The 19,860-nt window shown below is 48.4% G+C and overlaps 1 protein-coding gene across 1 annotated transcript; it reads left to right on the top strand.

Annotated features, from left to right (window-relative positions):
- Positions 1-1,642: 1,642 nt before the first annotated feature.
- On the top strand, positions 1,643-18,927 carry LOC133341296 (bone morphogenetic protein 2-like). The gene is made up of 3 exons (XM_061549814.1): positions 1,643-1,763; positions 8,904-9,678; positions 16,482-18,927. The coding sequence occupies exons 2-3, from the start codon at positions 9,186-9,188 to the stop codon at positions 17,396-17,398; spliced, it is 1,410 nt and encodes a 469-aa protein (XP_061405798.1). The 5' UTR covers positions 1,643-1,763; positions 8,904-9,185; the 3' UTR covers positions 17,399-18,927.
- The last annotated feature ends 933 nt before the right edge of the window (positions 18,928-19,860 follow it).

Genomic DNA, 19,860 nt, shown 5'->3' with positions numbered 1-19,860 from the left:
ATGATGATGAATCAAATTTCGGTCTTTTTTTATATAAATTCGTATTTTAATTGAATGTACCCCGCGTCACAACAGGCTGGTCTGCATAGGCTCCTTACACTTTGTCATTACATTTTTTTTTATGTATTGTCTCAATTATGGTCATGTCAATTCCTAGAAATGCCACATTGCCACCGCGGGAACATCTCGACGTCACTTCTTATAGCGTGACAACATTCTCGTTTAATCGCGTGGAGCTTTGGCGCTGGTAATCCGGCGAAATACGTTCCGTTCCCGGTTAGCGGCGAACATCAGTCGCGACTCGAAAGTTTTGTTTACAGTAAATATTTGAACCAAACCGCGAATTCACCATAACAGCCCCTGTCACCAACCCGCTCGGACCGGCGTGGTGAAGTATGGTCCAACAACTCCCATGAACGATACGACCTGGATTTGAACTCCACGACCCTTTCTGGGCCGAGTAGTGCACCTACAAACAAGCACACACAAAACAACCGTACAGCCCCTTTTGTCGATCCACAACTAGATATTTTGACCATACTTCACCCCGCTGGTCGATGCGAGACAAAGACGGCAAGACAGCCCAGCAATGGTTCAGATGAAACTCTCTCCACCGATGTTGGCCGTGGCCTGGAATCGAACTGGTGCGGCCAGGTTCACAGCGCAGCGCGCGAATCACCGTCCCACCCCACACAGCACGTGTGTGAATCGGGTCAAGGTGCAGCCTTGCAATAGCTTTGCTCACTCCACTGCTGGCGACAGGGACATGCGTTCCGGGGGAACTCCCAGAGGGCATTTTGCGACCTGACGATCTGCTGGGTGGACAGAGACGGCGATGGGTGAGTGGGGTGGGCGGCGGAGGTGACGGTGGGATGAGGCATTTTGAAGAAATCTGCCCATTAATTTTAACTGCCGCGCCTGGAGATGGAACCCGCGACTTTACGCACGGCAAGTTCGGAGCGCCAGCCCATAACAATCCCCGACAGGTTGTGTGAATGAGCGCTATAATTATTATGCTAAGCACTCCTGCACCGCCCACTGTGTGTGTGCGCGTCCTGTGTGTGTGTCCTGTGTGCCTGTGTGTGTCTGAGAGAGAGAGAGTGGGAGATGCGTGGGGCGAGCGGTGGCGCAGCAGTTAGCGACAACTGCGCGGGTTCGATTCCCGCTCGCGCCCAACACCGGCGACGATTATATTGCACCGGCCCTGGGCCTCCCCTAGGTCTACTCAGCCTCAAGTGAGTACCTGCCGCGACGTGTAAAAACATCGCCACGTGGGGAGACAAAGACGGATGTGCGTGGTGGTAGTGATGGTGGTGGTGACGGTGACTCCCACCTCGTGTTGCCATGCCAACCTTCCATAGGTGCTGCTGCTGCTGCTACTCGCGAGCAAGCACTTGCCCCACCCGCCTGTCGAGGCTACACGGGGGACCTTTGTCTTTGCGCGCGTGCGTGCGTGCGTGATGTTTCGCGGCATCCAATCGTCGTCATCATCTCTCTCTCTCTCCGCTTCCATCAACCCAACCCCGGCGCAGCTCTTGTGGCTCTCCCCTCCTGCCACCTACACGTTTTGCCTCCACCCCACGGGCAGTTCGTGTTAGCGGGGGGCTGTATTTAAACCTCACGGAGTCTGAGCGCACTCGAGTTGCACACACACGCACGCACGGGTGCGCCGTGGCTACGTGCGCCCCCTGTCAATATTAAGGCACTCGCCGCTGTCGTTGTGGCATCAGACCCTGAACCATCAAAGCCCTGCATTGGACAAGGTACGTCAACAACAACAACAACAAAACAGCACTCGACACGGGCAAAGACACGCACAGAATCACACGTTGACACACACACACATCCACACGTGTGTGAAATTAGCGCTGCGTATGCTTTAACTTTACTAGAGCCAAGGATATTATTTTGAATGGAAGAATTCAGGGGAGCTTTCGCGTGGGTGGACTTGTCCTGCCATGGGAATGTGGAATTCGTAGCAATGGTTAAGGGATTGCTTTGGATATTATGCGAAAGCCGCGTTCGGGCGTGGATATACGGTTTTGTTTTATATCATAGACCTCAATGCGGACTAAGATTACTACATATATAGATGGGGCGATCCACTTACCGACACCCCACTAATATAACAGGGGGATAAATTAAAAGAGAAAACGGCATTTGACGTCAACTCCTCGACACGTCTCTCACCAATCTCTACACGTGCACACTTTACATCGCTTAAACACTCGACCCTAAGATACCGAGACATCGCTTTCACAGTGCAGCTTTCGATCAAAATCACCTGTTGAGAAGACAGCCGTTCTTAGACAGTGGTGTATCTATAAATGGATCACGCTGTATTATTAGTGTCGTTAACAGGCACGCCACACCTAATAACATTGGGAGGTCTATTTTTTGTTTTGTGTTTCAACCGCGGTTAACAACGATAATATAATGCGATATGCAGTGCCATGTGTGTTTGCGTGACTTGGGACTGCCGGCTCTGTGTGGTTTGCATTGTGTGGTTAGGGGATAGGGGGGAGGGTGGTGGTGGTGGTGGTGGTGGGAAATATATATTAAAAAATAATTACACATGACAGAATATATTTAGGAGCCCGAGTGCCGTGCGTGGGCGTGCGTTCTTGAGCCGAGTTACAAAAAAAAGTGTCTTGTGGCAGTGTGTGTTCGGCATGTGCGTATTGCAGTGGTGTGTGTGTGTGTGTAGCACGAACGTACAAAGACAAATATCCCTCTCCCCGCCGTGTAGCCTTAACAGACTGTTGGGGCAAGTGCTGTTAGCGAGCACCTTATGAAAGCCGGCACGGCGCACGATGGGATTGGGGTGGCCAGCACCACGCCCGACCGCCTTTGTCTCCCCGGTGGCGATGTTTACACATCGCACCGGGTACTCATTTGAGGCTGAGTCGATCTAGGGGAGGCCTAGGACCGGTTCAGATAATCGTCACTGGTGTTGCCCGTGAGCGGAAATCGAACTTGAGTGGCCGGGTTCGTAGCACAGCGCGCTAACCGCTGCACCACCGCTCCCCTCACACACTCAGCTAGACACATTAAACTAATTCCGCTTACTCTTTGGTTCTTTCTTTATACCTACGTGACTTTACCGAAATAACCAAAGAGTATGGATTCCTGCAGTCACGAAAGCTTCAAATCAAGACGAATTCCACTTATTATATCAATCGACCATTGAACGAACGCCTGCCTTAGTCGGTCATGAAGATAATCTGACCATACTTCACCACGCTGGGTAGTGCGTGTTGGTGAGGGGGGAAGGGCGGGGTGGGACCGGTTATGATATCACGTTACCACTGATGTTAGCAGTGGTCGAGAATCGAATTCGGGTTGCCGGGTTAATAAGCGCAGTGCGCTAACCACTGTGCCACCGCTCCTCCCCGCTAGAGGTAACGTGTGTGTGTGTATATATAGATACAGCGGCGTTCATCTTCATGTTATTCGGAATATTGGTGAAGTTGCGTAACCTCGGTTGGGGAGGTCCTGAGTAAGGTATCGAAGATTCCACATTGCCGTGATGGGGTCGAGTCTGTTCTTTGCATGGGGAGCATCTGCTTGTGGTTTCCCACAAAGCAAGCAAAGTGGCACTCGTTGTTTTACTCTGACGGTCAAACAACACTCACGCATGGAATTGGCGAAAAAAAGAAACATCCCAAATCTGGAACATCCTGCAAGATGAGTTCTGAGACTTGTTGAGTCTTTCCTGGACAAATAAAGGAAGTTATTGTTAAGCGTTACTTATTATATCCCTCTCGGAGGGATGAAACGGGGCTGAGCCGACCCACCAATCAAGATTTGAATCGCGCAAACTTCAAAGAGCTCCAACCACAGTGTTGCGTAAGTTATCATCTATTCTTCATCAGGCGTGATCAATCCACCGCTGGATTAAAGGCGTCCCTCGACAAATAAGCGGCATCATTTACGATCATGTGATGCAGCAATTCCCCTAGCACGTGGCGGGATGTTGACTACCTCGCCTGGTGTGCAGGAGGTCGTGGGTTCGATTCCGACCCTGACGCCTGCTGCTGTATATTTGGAGTTTGCATGTTCCTCTCCACGTGGTCACGAGAATATTTCTCCGGGACCTCCGGTTTTTCCCTCCACATTTAGAATCAACGTCACGCGTTCACAGTGTTCGGCTGCTCTACATTTCCATGTGATACGCCACTCCGTTGAGCTACCTGGTAAAATAAAAAAATAGTTTATAGTTTTTTTTAAATCGCTCTATCTCCTTGGCGGACGTCCTATCAAGCTCGTCCCCTGTTCCCCTCGACTACCACTCAGTCATTATCCTTGACTACCGGCCGTCAGCATTTATAGCCGCGAGCCTGCTTCGAGTCCACTATCCTCGCAGAGTGCTTGTTGATGACATCAGCTCATGCGCAGATGCTCGGTGGATGATTCACATCGCAGGGTCGTGAGATGGTGGAGGCTTGGAGAGGCCTTCATCCAGCAGTGGAATGACCACGACCGGCCCCGATTATGATTTCATATTAAAACACACAACGAAACAGGTTAATCTATACTGGCAATCCTGAATACGTTATTGCAATTCCACATTCCCTTCACGGCGACCAATCTCTACATGTAAAGTTGAACTTGCAAATGATAATATTAATTCGCATGTATTGAACACGGCTTTGCAGCAGCGCCTATTAGGAACACGTGTAGCCAGTTTGCCTTGTGGAGATTGAACAAATTATTTTGGTGACACTGCGTTGGTAATCGTGCACAAGCGGAGATAAACAAAAACTTGACACATTCTCCAATAACACTGCACTTATACGTGAAATATATGGCAACATTTCAAGCAATGACACTTCTCAAAAGCACGTGCTGCTGTATAGCCGTTTTTTATGCGCGACGAAGAAACGGGCGTAGCTCGAAACGCACCGTTTTTGACCAATTTGTTCAAACTTAAAAAAATATTACTGCGGGATACCGTGGGCTCGGATGTGACACGTGCTTGCATGAGCTGTGTCTGACACTGTGGCTGCCTCGCCTCGAGCGTGAACAACGAACTGAATAATCCTAAAGGTGCTTTGTTCTACACCGAGAATCTCTGCCATTAGGAATTCTAAAATTACTTTTGCCTCTCTCTGGGTTTCGGGAATTAACAAAAGGCCAAGAGGATCCTAAAGGTGCCTTCACGTACCTCCCTGAACTTCGGGCATTAACAGTGCACCTTAATACGAGACCAGTCAGTACGTCTGTGTTGGCGCTATTGTATAACAGCTGTAATATGCACGCTGATATTGTGCACTTCTGCGTACTAGTTTATTTACGTAATCAAACTCAACATTTAAAGGGGATTCTTCCGACTCACCATGCACTGCCATAGGGCAGCCACAGTCGTCGAGTCTCCTGTATCACAAATTTGGTGGAAATTTCACGTTGGCACAGCAATTGGCTCAGCCCTTCCGTAAAACGACCACCGACTGTAGAATCCCTACAAAGCAATTTACGAAAATTTTAAGTCGAAAGCAATATAGATTACTCGCACGTGTCGATCCATGGGGGAGCAGCGGAAAATGCGATGAGCTGACTCGGGATTTGAACTCAGCCAACTTTGTCGCGCGTTGCATCGACGATCAGGTCTCTTTCTATTGCTGCATGCGCCCGTACGTTCAGGTGGTGGGTCAATGGCAACGTTGAGGTCTGCGAGCCACGAGAGGGCTCCAGAAGAGACTCGGTGTCGTCTTGCTCTTCCTTCTGCCCTTGAAAGAACGCAGACTACAGTGGTTTGCTATACGATCCATGCGCCACGAATGATATTGTAAAATTATATATATATAAGCCAACATTTGATATACACACGCTCTACTCGAGTTTATGCTTATTGAGAATTAAACTCAAACATTAACAAATATGGCATCTGGGCCTATGCAAATTACCGCTCGGAGGTTGATTTTATTTCTCGCACAGAGCAGTGTCACTTCCAGGTCTCAGTGCTGATCACAAAATAGCTACGGTATATGCACACGATCTCCATCATCGGTGAACCAAGTAATTCGCCGCCCGTGTAGTATGATGATGAAATCCGATGGAAGCGAGGGAAGCCCGCGAGAGAAGCATGCGCTAGACACTCAGCCGCACGAGTTTGATCCCCGACCACGGCTCACATCACTGACTAGTAATAATGTGAACCGGTCCTGGGCTTAGACGCCCTGTCATCAACCGGCACTTTCCAGCGTGGTCATGTATGGTCAAACACACTCCCACGAAAGGCACGGCGTTGGGAGTCCTTCATCCGGCAGTGGATTTACAGAGAGTCGTAGTCGATGTACAAATAAGACTGAGCGCTCAGTTGAACGTCCGATTTGACGCATTGGTCGGTGTGTGTGTGTGGGTTCGTGACACGTGCGTGTGCGTGTTGCGGTGTGGGGAGCGGTAGTGTAACGGTTAGCGCGTTGCGCTACGAACGGCCAACCCCAGTGACGAGTATCCGAACCGGTCCTGGGCCTCACCTAAGTCGACTCAGCCTCAAAAGAGTAGCTGGTGCGGTGTGTAAAAACATCGTCACTGCGGAGACAAAGGCGGCCTGGCTTCGTGCTTCCCACTCCACCCCCGTCGTGTACTCGCTAACAGCACGTGCTCCCAAACAGGCTATACGGGGTGTCTTTGTCTTTGTGTGTTGCGGTGGGTGAGGGAGGGCAGGGTTGCACGTGGAGTGAGGTGTGCCCCGTGGGCATGGGCGGATGATAACCAGTCCAATATCAGCGCTAATGAGAGAGAGAGAGGTGGGTGTGGGAATGCAGAGTAGGGCTTAGAGGTTGACGTATTGCGTAGGGCCTATCTATATACTGTACTGTATATATCTATAAAACAGTCGGCCAGAGCACAAAACTGATGATGGAATCGCAGCCAAAGGTGGGAAACGCATCCGCGGGGAGACGACCATGCATGTATGTATGTTGAAATTCTTTCGCACCGTACGTAGCCAACCGTGAAAATCCAAGGTGCGAGGGAAAGACAACAAACTAAACACGAAAAAGCAGTTCTAATAAGAAATTAGTTTTCAGTCTAGATTCGAACGTGCATAGCCCCAGTGGCTTCCTAATATCGGAAGGAAGAGCGATCCACAGACGGTCACGATGGCTCGCCGTTGAACCAAGACGATCAAAAAAAGCCGCTGTGAGGATGACCGGAGTTCGCTTGATGACCGTCGTGGTGGAGCGATGGGTTCAGTTCCCGAGGAAGGGGCGAGATGGATGGTTGCAGTGGTGAACCGTCAAGGATGGCGAGGGCGTGAGTCGGCAGACCTTCATCGAGCAGTGCATAGAATAACGTTGATGGTGATGGAAAGAATAAGCATCGGCTCAGATGGGCGGCGCTGCGGTTATGTTGTCCAACTGACAATGGGGTCACTCTCAATTCTCAGTTGGGATCGACTCAACCCATCATAGTGTCAGCTCTCCAGGGTCGATAAAATAGATATTGCTCTGTGAATCGTCAACATTTGAATGTTGTGTGGGTAAGATGGTCCCCACCATAGGAATGTGGAATTTCATGGGTGGCGAGGGGTTTCTAAGAGGTGGTACAGCAAGTAGGTTCACGGCCGATCGGTTCATACATTCGGTGTTATCCCATTGTGTGGGCTTCCTCCGGACACCACCGGTCTCTCTCCGTGTGAGAAAATTACCCAAAGAATTTGGCATTACGGGGACTCCTGTATTTACAAACATTTTCAGAGATACGAACAAACTTGTCCGTATGTCCAGTTGCCTGTTCGGACCGAGACTCGTAAGTTTAACTTCCGCGCAATAGACGATGGTGGTGGCATCTACATCAGAACATGTTGATCCAGTGGCATCTACGTCTGCAGGAGGTTTTCCCGTATAAATAAAGTCATTAAAAAACATCGTATAATAGGCCCGCAAAAAGTTATGATAATTAAAATTCCGTACTATCATTTAACTCTTTGAACTTGATATTTTTTAACTATTTCAAAGAGATATGTCTTGTGATAAAACATTTTTTTTATTACACTTCCTCTTCATATTGTTCGAAATCGTTGCTTGTTTACGCTGTCTTGTTATTTTTTTACTGTCATGCTTAAGTGACTTGAAAAGGATACTTTTTGATCTCAATGGGCTCTCACCAGGGCGTGACGATAATTATGATGCTGACGGTAATAATAATTACTTATTTCACACAGGAAGCCAAGGACTCGTTTTTGTTTTCCAGGAGAGTCCTGCATTGTATGCGTTTTTTCAATATTAAGATATTTCAGACAATTTAGCGAGAAACCAGAGCACCTGCAGAACACACACATGCAAGGGGGAAACACTCTATCCCCATAAGAGATTGGACAGATGATATTAGTCCACTCTTGCTGTACCGCCTTCTCCTGGCGAGCCGTGGTATGGCACCCCAATGTGAGAGTGAGTGAAGAGTGAGATTTGCAACGTTTGTGTGCAATCCACCAACACTCCGCCACCACGGTGCTGGATTACAGGCCGCGTGTGTAACCACCACCACCACCAGGCTACATGATGATGATAATGATGAAGTGGAAGCAATAGTAGATGCAAAACAAGGGAATGATTTACAAAAACACGCACAGCAATCTTCAAAATAATTCAACTCAGTAATGTTGTAACTGCTAACTACCACACAGCAACTGCCATACATATAACATATTAAATTAATGGAACTGGTTAAACGTTCTGATGCAGGACATTCTTGATAATTGTTTTATTTATTGAGACCGAATAAGGCTTTCCTGGGTAATTGAACTGAATAAGGCTTTTCTGGATCAATAAATTATTGCCATATCACTCTGATGCCACATTACTATTGCGAACAATGTCCTAACTTAGACACCAACGGCCCTTCAACTCAGAATTGAGCAACGTCTCTTCATTGCACTCTGGTCTGAAATGTCACAGGTCGAGCATGACGTGTTGATGCGGAGACTGGCTTTGCTCTTCAAATCCACGGTTGGACTCCTGTGAAGATGACCATCCAGGAACGACAACCCTCGTGTCATCTCAGCCGGGTGTTGCTCTGAGTACATCACTCCGCATCCTCCTGCTCACCACCACCATCATCATCATCACCGTCGTCGTCATCATCGTCGTCGCAGTGAAGAGCGTGCCCCTTGGGCGCGCAATCATGCTCCTCGCCACGTTGAGAGAGCCCCACAGCCTCTCCCACGGCAAGGGCTCAAGATGAGCGAGTCTCGGCACGGCTTTGTGCTGCTGCTGCTGCTGATTACCATGCCGTCAACACTGCCACCGTGCGCGGCAATGGATTTATCGACGTTTGGACGAGTCGACATCGTCAAGGATGAACGCGGCGCACAAGCCCTCTCGGCGTTCTCGTCCGCCACCGCCGGTGCCCACAAAACATATTCCTCGTCTACATCATCATCTGCTGCCGCTGCCTCGTCCGCTCCGTCGGAGAGCCAACGACTCCTGCAAAAGGACCTCGAGACGCGGCTGCTGGAAGTGTTCGGCCTCAAGAGGCGACCGAGGCCCAGGCCAGGCGTGGCGGTATCCCAGTACCTCGTGGACGTCTACCGCCTCCTGCAGAGCGCAGCGCTGGGGTCGACCGGCCCGGGGGGGTCCCGAGCGGCCTCCGCGTCAGAGTTGGAATCCGACTTAGGGTTCGCGGAGCGAGCGTCGGCCAAGGCCAACACAGTGAGGGGCTTCCACCACGAAGGTAAAAGGGGGGGGGGGGGTGGTTATTGGGGGTCCGAGGGTAATGTGACCGGGGAGGTGGAAAAGCACGGCCAGGGGCAGCAGTGTGAGATGCGTTTTAACGACGGACAATATCACGTAACGCACGTGCGGGAGTAATGCACGGCGGTGTTGGAAGTGGGTTTGAAGGGCTGCCGGCCAGCTGTTATCTTCCACATTTTGTAAAAAAAAAAATGTTTGCATATAAGAAAAGGGAAATTCAAAAATGTTGGTCAAAATGAACCTAATTATATATAATGTACAATATTAATATATGTGTATATCAGTAGGGTCTCTCTTGCAACAGTATACGATTTGGGTAGCATAACAGAAAGGGTTTAGCAAAGCCTGACTCTGCTGATGAGGACCCAGAAGATCGAACGGGCACTCAGAGGTGTTCTTAACTCAAACGCGGTTGTCAACATGTGGTCCAGAAGGCCCACTGGCTCATGGAATAGAGAACAAGCACGTGGAGGGACGGTCGTTCGTCTTTATTTCTTCACCACATTGCTCGGCGAAAGATTGCCACGATCCTTTACACATCAAGGGCATCGCATTGCTCCTGTTGGGCGGAAATAAAATATCTAGGATGTATCTGTCGAATGCAATAATTGCAATTCGTTTTCTAATTATCATGGTTTTTTTTTGTTTACGCGTAAAAAAAAATGCAGATCGTCCCAACTGTTGTATCTGTCACCTTTGCGCCCACAGAGACACGCTACCTTAGGGGGTTTCCTTTTATAATGTTTATAATTTTTAAGATGAAACGTGGTATAGAGCACTCTGATGAGACACCCCAGGGTGTTTTTACTTAAAAAAATGAATAATTATCATCGTAGGTAATTATAAAGCAGATTCAGAATAAACACCGTGTATCGATAAGCATGGTAATGTTGCTTTGGTGGAGACATAGACCCTAAAGAGGCACAGATGGTCTCATGCGAAATAAAATAGTGTCATTTCACGTTCGAGGTCTGCGGAATCGGACATCGTAGGTTTATTTCCCCGAGTAAAGTCCGTGGAGCCGTTTCGCTCTTTTTCAAATGTGACTCGGCCAGCATGCAAAATTACACTCACTCTGCGAGTATCGGCACGATACAAGAAAGTATAATATTCAATTTTCAAACACGCCAGGTATGTATGTTGTACGCTACGTATGTTGAAATTATTTCGCGCCGTATGTAGCCAAACCGTGCTAATCGTAGGTGCGGGGAAGGACTAACAAACTAAACACAAAAAGCAGTTCTAAAGAAATGAATTTTGTTAAAACTAAAACTACCAAACAATATTTAATATTTTTATAGAGTATTGATCAACATAGCAACAATGACAACTCGACTGTTGCATCAATATTTGAGCGGGAGTCAAATGTTTTGGCAATGTGATGATCACAAATATTCCCAAAAAACAATGAGCCAAAAAATGGGCCTTTATTATTCTTAGCCGCGTATATAGCTGTAGAATTATAGAATAAATTTAACAGAATTAGCAATTAAAGAATGACACCCGAGTACTTTGAATATCCTTTCCTTGAAACGTGTCAGCCACCTCTGTGTAATTTATATATAACAAGCGGCAGGGTATAATGTGTGTGTACTTTACACACACGCATCAACGTGTTTATCATGGTGTGCTCGTATATCAAGACATACAGAGTGTGAAATCACCTTCAACTAGAAAGGCAATGTCCTCCCGTACGTATACTCTACACCATGTAAAACACATCGAGATAACGGATGTCTCGATGGGTGACACACCTCAGTGCTAGACAATGAACACTTGGTGCAGTGTTGTCCCCAACGCCTATTCAACGCAGAGTACCTCCGATTATCCCGGTTTGGCTACGTACGGTGCGAAAGAAGTTCAACGCACTCTTCGGTTCTTTCGGTGAAGTCCCGTAGGTTGAAATAGAATAAAACGACGTTTCGATCGCAACACAAGCGGCCGTCATCAGGCAGAACCGACACAGCAGGACAACATCGCGATCGAAACGTCGTGATTTATTTTATTCTATTTCTACCCACGTGACTTTACCAAAAGAACCAAAGAGTATGGATTCCTGCAGTCACGAAAGCTTCAAATCGAGTTCAACGTACATACGTTATAATCAATCGCTGAGACGAAGGCTGCCTCCCTCCCCACGCTCTGTCGGTCATTCGCGAGGTTTGTTGTGAGCATGCCTGCCTCACCACGCCACAGGTCTCTGGCGACAGAGAATCCCATAGCAGAGCTCATGAATAAGGGGGGGTCCCCCGATTTGTATCCTACTCGGGGTCTCTAGGGCCCCCTGGTCAGTGCAGGTTGGTGTAGGGAGGGATTTGGGGCGTGGGTTGTAGGGCCGGTTTAGACATCACTCGTCACTGATAATAGTCGCGTCCGACAATTGAACGCGGGTGCCAGATGTTCATATTGGAAAGCGCTAACCACTGCGCCACCGCTCCAGAGGAATACATATTTTTTTTAGCAAATTTCGAAGCTGAAAATAGTGGTGCGTGCTGGTAAAGCAACTTACGACAAGACTGCACGCTCAAGACACTCGCCTGCAGTGATAGCGAGGTGCCTGTAAGCAGTACAGAAAGCAGGTTTCAGATCTTGATGTGTGGAGTTGGAATCTTGTTTTCTCTTCTTTTCCCGACATGATAAGGTTGGTGATGGTCATTCGGGTGGATTTAGAGTGCTGCTGCTGATACTACTTCTGTTACTCCTGCTACTGATGATGATTAGGATCATAATAATTGATTAAGAACGCTGCTGATGGTTAAAAGAATGCTGCTGATCATGATGATATGGTTATGCTGCTTATTGTGCTTTGGCAATGCTGCCCATGCTGATGCCGGATTAAGAATAATCTTATTGTGGTTGCTGATTATGGGGGTGATAACGATGTCCATTAATTGGATACTCTAGCCGTTTTAATAACGAATGATGCCAGATTGAGCACGCTGCTGCTGCTGATGCTGATGATATAAAAGAACGAAAACGAGAGGATTAAGATTGATGCCATGTCTGCGAACGCGAATTATAACGATGGTGGTTGTGGTGGTGGTGATGATGGTGGCGGAGTTGGGAATGAACGCTGTTGCTGCTACTGATGTTGCTGCTGCTGCAGATGATGATGATGGTGTTGACAGTGGTGCAAGTTGTGGCAAGTGAGTGTTCGTTGCATCTGCCGATGAGTAAACCCGTCATACTGAGCGCAGGGCAGTCTGGGATTCATTACAGCTGGAGCTGTCCGGGGCTGAGCGCTGGAAAATATTCCCACGCACGAAATGTGTCCATGAGAAAGTCGAATTAAAAATATCGGATATTACTAAATGTACGTGGCGTCTATAGCGGCATCTAGTGGTGTGAGAGCTCACGTGTATGATCCACCGCTAAATGAGGGCCTCACCGCGCCGTTTGGGTCATCAAGGTTAGTTGACCATACTTCACCACGCTGGTCAGTGCCGATTGGTGAAGGCGGGGTAGCTTAGACGGGGGGGGGGGGGGGCACAGAAGTACAGTGCAGTGCAGCAACTGATTATCGTTGGACTACCCTCTGATGCCCACCACATATCCCACAGCGAAAATCACTCGCCACGGACGCGAGCACTGGTGGGGAATCGAACTCGGATCACCGGAGTTCATTGTACCAGGGCGCTAACCACTTGCGCCACCGCTCATCGACCCGTTTGCGAACTTTGCCTTTTTAAAAGGAGCCGTCACAAACGCGTAACTAAACACGACCACGCGAAACATTTTTTTTTACAGCCAGGATATGCAACAAATTACTTTACGAGTTAAATTGTCTTTAACTCAAAACATTGTGAGCGGTTCCAGAAAACTGTCGGTTCAAATGAGTGCGCCAAAATGATGATACTAATGCCGTGAGAATGCTGATGTGCGTTCAAATATTGCTTCTTCTGCTGCTGCTGATGATGATAATAAGGACGCACGGATGATGATGCTTCTGCTATTGCCAATGATGATTGTATGATGATGATGATGATTTGAGAATGCCGCTTCAGCTGCCGATAGTGACGATGATGCTTTTGGGCATGAAAAATATGAACAGAGTAATTGTGAGTGGGTATCGGATAGACACAAGCGGGCCCAATTCATTGGACACGTTGCTCCTTGTATAATGTACACATGCAGCCCTTTTGTTAATCCACTGCTGGATGAGGGCTGGATAGTTGAGGGCCCCCCACATCATAGCTGTTCGTATGGTGGAGGATTATTTGACCATACTTCACCATGCTGGCCCTTTATAATACAGAAATCACATTCAAGAGTCAACAAAGTGTGCCATCACTCACACAAGCAATTTGTGACGCACGCATTTCTCCATTGGCAGCCCTTAACCGATGACGGGGACCAGTATATCTAAAAAATAACACCCACAATTCACTTCTCACTAAGTGGTATTTGCCCATTGTATCGACCTGCAAGGACGGATAGGCGTAGTGGACATGCAACGTTTCGAAGGTTTCACTGTCCCTCCAGCCACCGCGAATAATTAGGAGTTTCGGATAATAGGTTTGCGGAATAATAGAGCCGCGGATAAGAGGAGTTCTGTATGTGGAAAATAACGTTTCACGTCTACTCCCTGCATGTAATTAACATTTCATTCTATTGTCTTGTCCACTAGAGGACGCTGTTTTCATTGGCACCCACAGCATGCAGGAGTTGGAGTCTTATAAAAGCCAACATTTTCCCCACGTTCTATTATTCAGACACAGTAACGCCCGTGCAACTGTCAAGTCTAATGAATGGGACCTTATTGTTGTTGTTGTTGTTGTTTAAAGGCGGCTGACCCGGTGCTATGCAATACATATCTACAATGAAGCAAACGCGTCGATTCGCGCTTGAGTCGTGTTGAATAAATAGCCGGGCCTCTGTGTGAACAGCCTCTGTCTGATGCATATTAAAACCCGTTGAAAGACGTGCCTTCACAGCTATAGTCAATTGACGTGTCCAACAAAAAGAAGTTTGTCATTTAAAAAAACACGTTTAAAGCTACTAGCGGGGGTCTACAGCGAGCTGTGTGTCAAAGCGCATGCGTCTGTACAACGCGGATACAATGTAGTGTCTGCATAATATATGTCCTTTCCATACGTACAGCGGTGAGCATGTGCATGTTAGAGCGCTTTTGTCAATCCACTGCTGGATGAGGGCCTGTTTACGTTGTGTGGGTTATCTGAACGTGCTTGGTGACGGCATGGGGGGCATAGAAGCACAGTACAACAATGCATGTTGCTGCACTGCTCTGTCATATATAAGTCCAAAAGTCAGGACACATAGGGTTATTATACTTAGTGGAACAAAGCACATAGGGTTATTTCAATGATTTTAGCAAATGTTCAAACTGACTTCCGTTAAAATGTATGCATGCATATACATGCGTTCTCTTTCAAATTAATTTTTGACTTTATTCAGTACATGTTCTTACCATTTGAAATGTAATTTCAATATAGATAAACATCAACTTCAAAAATGTACTATTAAAATATTTTAATGCCAGTGTCAATATATGTATTATACCTAATGTTTTCTGACTTTTGGGTTATGCCGGGTCTTCAGGTTTTTCCCTCCACATTTAGAAACATGCGGTTAGAGTATTTGGCTGCTATACATTTCCACATTCTAAGCCACTTCGTTGAGCTATAATTTGTGGGCAGGTCGCTTCTGAAAAAAGAGCTAGAGAGCTCAGTGAGCCTGACCTGGTAAAACATATCTATATATATCTCTATATATACGGTGTTCTTTGAATGCATGTCATCAGTTTCAACATGCCGATTACACAGGCACATGAACCTGGCACACAACTGTGATTCTAATCAAATCTAATTTTATTTTTTTAAAGTGCGCATTCACTTCACGTAGTTTAAGCAACTGGTGACGGGAGAGAATGATTTTGATCGCAGGTGCATGCAAGGATTGAAGAATGAGTGACTGTGATAGAGGGATACTTAGGGATCACGAAGGAGTAGGAATGGGATGGGACAGAGTGGAGGGATGAAGGAAGGAAGAAAATGGCAAAGAGAGAAGCTGTAAGCTGAGCATCAGTCACAAGTGGCATCAGACTTTGCCCTGGGCCTTCCCTAGATTGACTCAGCCTTCAACGAGCACCTAATTCAATGTGTAGAGGCATCAGTACTGGGGAAACAAAGGTGGCCGGGCCTGATGCTGACCACACCTGCACACTCATCTGTGGTACTGGCCTCTTTTTTAAGTGCTTACTAACAGGACTTGCTCCAACAATCTTTATGGCAACACAGGGAATCTTTGTCTGTGTGTGTGTGTTTGCATCTACACCTCTGTATATGTAGTCTAAGCAATATATGCATAAATTACGATTTTTATTTTTCTTTAAAAATCTGTAAATATCACTGTCTTATGATTCCAGTTTCCTCAGGTTCTATTTCTGACCATCAACGACACCAGTGGCAATTGGATTCTGAACTTAGCCGCCACTGGGTAGACTGGGCACTCACAGTGAGCACGTCTCCCCACTGCCAAGAATGTTCTGTCCACTTTTTGTCCAAGTCTCACTTCTCTTTCAAGGTGTTTCCTGGCCACGCTGCTTCATCAAAGCCTTGCCTATGCTTTGCACTCCCATCGTGTTTTTGTATTGTATGTTGTTGTAGTAATTTTCTGACCCCCCCCATCCCTACTGGACATTTGTGGGGGAAAAAAGAGCTCTATAACTCATCGGATTCCTCAAGCATCAATATAAATTCTGAGTCTGAAAACAACAACAACAAAAACTGACCCAGTGATCCCATCCCACGTGCGCGCGAGCAGATTCGTTGGAGGAGCAGCCGTACCGCAGCGAATCGGCGGCGGCGGCAGCGGCGTCGTCATCGTCTTCCCACCACCACCAACACCACCACCTGGTCTTCGACCTGTCCAGCCTCCCCGCCGACGAGTGGGTGCACGCTGCTGAGTTGCGCCTCCACCGGGCCCGGCTGCGGCCCCAGCGGCGCCCGCTCCGCGTCAACGTCTACGAGGCGGCGGCGGCGGCGGCGACGACGCCGCTCCTCGACTCGCGGCTCGTGCACGACAACGCCACGCGCTGGGAGAGCTTCGACGTGAGCGCCGCCCTCCAGCGACGGGCGCTCGGCGGGCGGCCCGGCTCCAGCCTCGGCCTCCTCGTCGAGCTGCTGCCGACCCCCGGGGAGGACGCGGCCGTCGACGGCGACGACGGCGACGACGGCGGCGGCGGCAACGCCGGCCACGTGCGCGCGAGCCGGGCGGCCGCGCCGCCCGAGGACCTCGACTCGTGGCCACGGCTCAGGCCGCTGCTCGTCACCTACGGCCACGACGGGAGGGGCGGCCGAACGTTGGGCGAGGCCAGGGCGAGGTCCCGGCGGGCGTCGGGGAGGCACGCGGGCGGCCGGCGGCCGCGCGTGCTCTGCCAGCGCCAGCCGCTCTACGTGGACTTCCGCGAGGTCGGCTGGGACGACTGGATCGTCGCGCCGCCGGGCTACAACGCCTACTTCTGCCAGGGCGAGTGCCCCTTCCCGCTCGCCGACCACCTCAACTCGACGAACCACGCCATCGTGCAGACGCTCGTCAACTCGGTGAACGCGAGCATCCCGCGCGCGTGCTGCGTGCCCACCGAGCTGAGCCCCATCTCCATGCTCTACATGGACGAGTATGAGAAGGTGGTGCTCAAGAACTACCAGGACATGGTGGTGGAGGGTTGCGGCTGCCGTTGACTCCCTGCCGGTGATGCGAACGTCGGTGCTTGCGAGTGGCCGTGAAGGTTTTTTCGCGGTGAACCTTTGCCAGATCGAGTGAACGCAGAGGCTCGTCGAGTGTGAAGATGCAGATGATGGCCCAGTGCTTGCAGAGGCTCTGAACGCCAGCGAGGGAGCGCTATGCTGGCCTCGCTGGCATTCTGGGAACAAGTCCAGGTTTTTCTTCCACCCACCGTGATCAAACCAGTTTCTCAGGCATAGTAAGTAAGTTGACAGTCTCTGCCAATTCACCAATGAATTCAAAAACAATCCATCGCATTGGATGAAGTGCTTCGCATAATTCCGAATATTACAACTTCCGAGAACTGAAAACGTCCAGTTGTGTTGCCTTCTATCGACGAACGCACACTGTGTGCCCCACAAGGAGTGGACAGGAGGCAACCGGGCCGACCTCAGAAGTAGTTCTACGACATCATTTTCCGGGACCCATTACAAGACCACACCGCTCATTTTGAGCTTTTCCCTTTTTTCGTTTTGGTCTCTGACGTGACATGGACAGCGCAACTAAAATATATTCTGTATATTTATATAAACAAAATATTCCAAAAATATTAACAGTATGAAGCTGAAAGTACTCGAGCATGATCTTCGTATGAAGGAGTTTGCTGAGAGTGCAGTGCCTTTGTAGGGAGAACTTTTGAATCCAGCTCACAGACTTTTTGTCAGGCAAGGTGGTGCACACCTCGCTGCTTTCGACAGGGAGGTGGCGGTGGGAGTTGGTGGCTCACACAGGGACGCTAGCGTACGTGGGTCACCCACCTGCACGTCTGTGGCAATACCGGTCGAATGCAGTACAGCAAGTAGGTCGTGGGCCTAACTTCGCGGATTCTTGCCTGTTACCTCCTCATGTACAGGTGTATTGTCTGGGTGCTGTGGTTTCATCCCACACACAATATACTTTTAAAAATATGATTTGAATACATTCCCAAAAATAATCTTTTTGAAAAGGGGCCTTGAGACTCAGTGACGTGTGCTTGGATAATGAAACTACTTATTATTATAAATATTGTGAATGGAAAACCACATACAAATACAGAGTTCCAGTCCCCGTGTCTTGCCCTTGGTAAATGGACATGAATGTCTAACAACAATGTATTTATACCAAGGCCCTGTTGAATCATACCGGTGAGACTGGCCAAGTTGAAATGCATGCCTTGGCAATTATTGTTCTCATCCAAACTTGTGTAAGGTATGTGTGTCTGTGCATTTATGTTATAGGGTGTAATGATGCACGAAACTCATCATTTAATACCCATTATTTCAGCTGACAATCCACACATCAAATTTGCCAGTTTAATAAACCAACATTTTTTGCGGGTTACATATGTTGTACGTAATGGGTACAACATGACCCCGCCCCAACTCACCGCCACTAACCACTCGAGGCAGCTACATTCAGCAGTGTTAATTTTACAAAAAATCTACGATTTTAATCGAATCAGGACTCTTGAATCGCGACGAACCATCGAATTGCCTTGGTGGGAAAGGGGGGGGGGGGGTTTGCACCGCTACGCCCATTGCTGCTACGTACACATGCAAACGTGCCCAAGGGGGCTCAGAACGAGGCCAGGCGTTAAACGAGACAACTGTGATGTAAGCGGGGGGGGGGGGGGGGGGCTGTGTTTGTCGATCGCCGCACTGACAAACGGAACGCGCAGTGGGATATCCGCTTGGGATTTACATGGCTCTGCGTTTTTCACAGACGTTCGTATAACGTTTTTTTTTTTTGCCAGAATATGCACGGACGTGTTAATCAAACGCAACGCATCTCAGTTCATGTTTACCCGGAGATTAATGTACCATCGATTGGCATGCTTAGTGCATTTGCAATTCATTGTATTCCACTCGTTCGAGAAGGACTAAGGCACGGTGCACAGCATTCATACGATGTTTCAGGGACAGCCTCCAAGCACTTTGGATGCTTCAATGGTCCATCTTGCACATTGTTTGCATGGTAGATTTTTTTAAAATCAATCTTTGACTGAATTTCGATTTAAAGCTTTCGTGACTGCAGGGATTCATCTTCTTGGTTCTTTCGGTAAAGTCACGTAGAAGGGAAATAATAAAATAATGCTTAATATTTTTTATTTTATTATTTCCCTTCTACTTGCCTTTACCGAAAGAACCACGAAGATGAATCTTTGACTACTTACGACAAAGCCGCTATAGAAGTTACGTCAAGTGGTCGTGAAATTCGGTGATGATTCGGACAAACTGGGCCCCCCTACGTCGCTGTGATTGCGCACCTCTCGTCAGCGCACAGCCTCGGCAAATGACTTGCGACCAAATTCATCGCGCGACGGCTTCCTCCGAATTCACGAACGTTTGGTCGATTTGACCTCGTGGCTATTACAGCACCGTCACCACTCTCCATCGCCTTTGAAGAAAGCTGGATAGGACACATTGCAAGAGGCGATTTC

This window comes from Lethenteron reissneri, chromosome 11 (assembly GCF_015708825.2).
Source record: "Lethenteron reissneri isolate LAM-NWPU_2019-01 chromosome 11, ASM1570882v1, whole genome shotgun sequence".
NCBI classification, from domain to species: Eukaryota; Metazoa; Chordata; class Hyperoartia; order Petromyzontiformes; family Petromyzontidae; genus Lethenteron; species Lethenteron reissneri.
The sequence above is the reverse complement of the archived record's forward strand: the minus strand, read 5'-3'. Positions and strand labels throughout refer to the sequence as shown.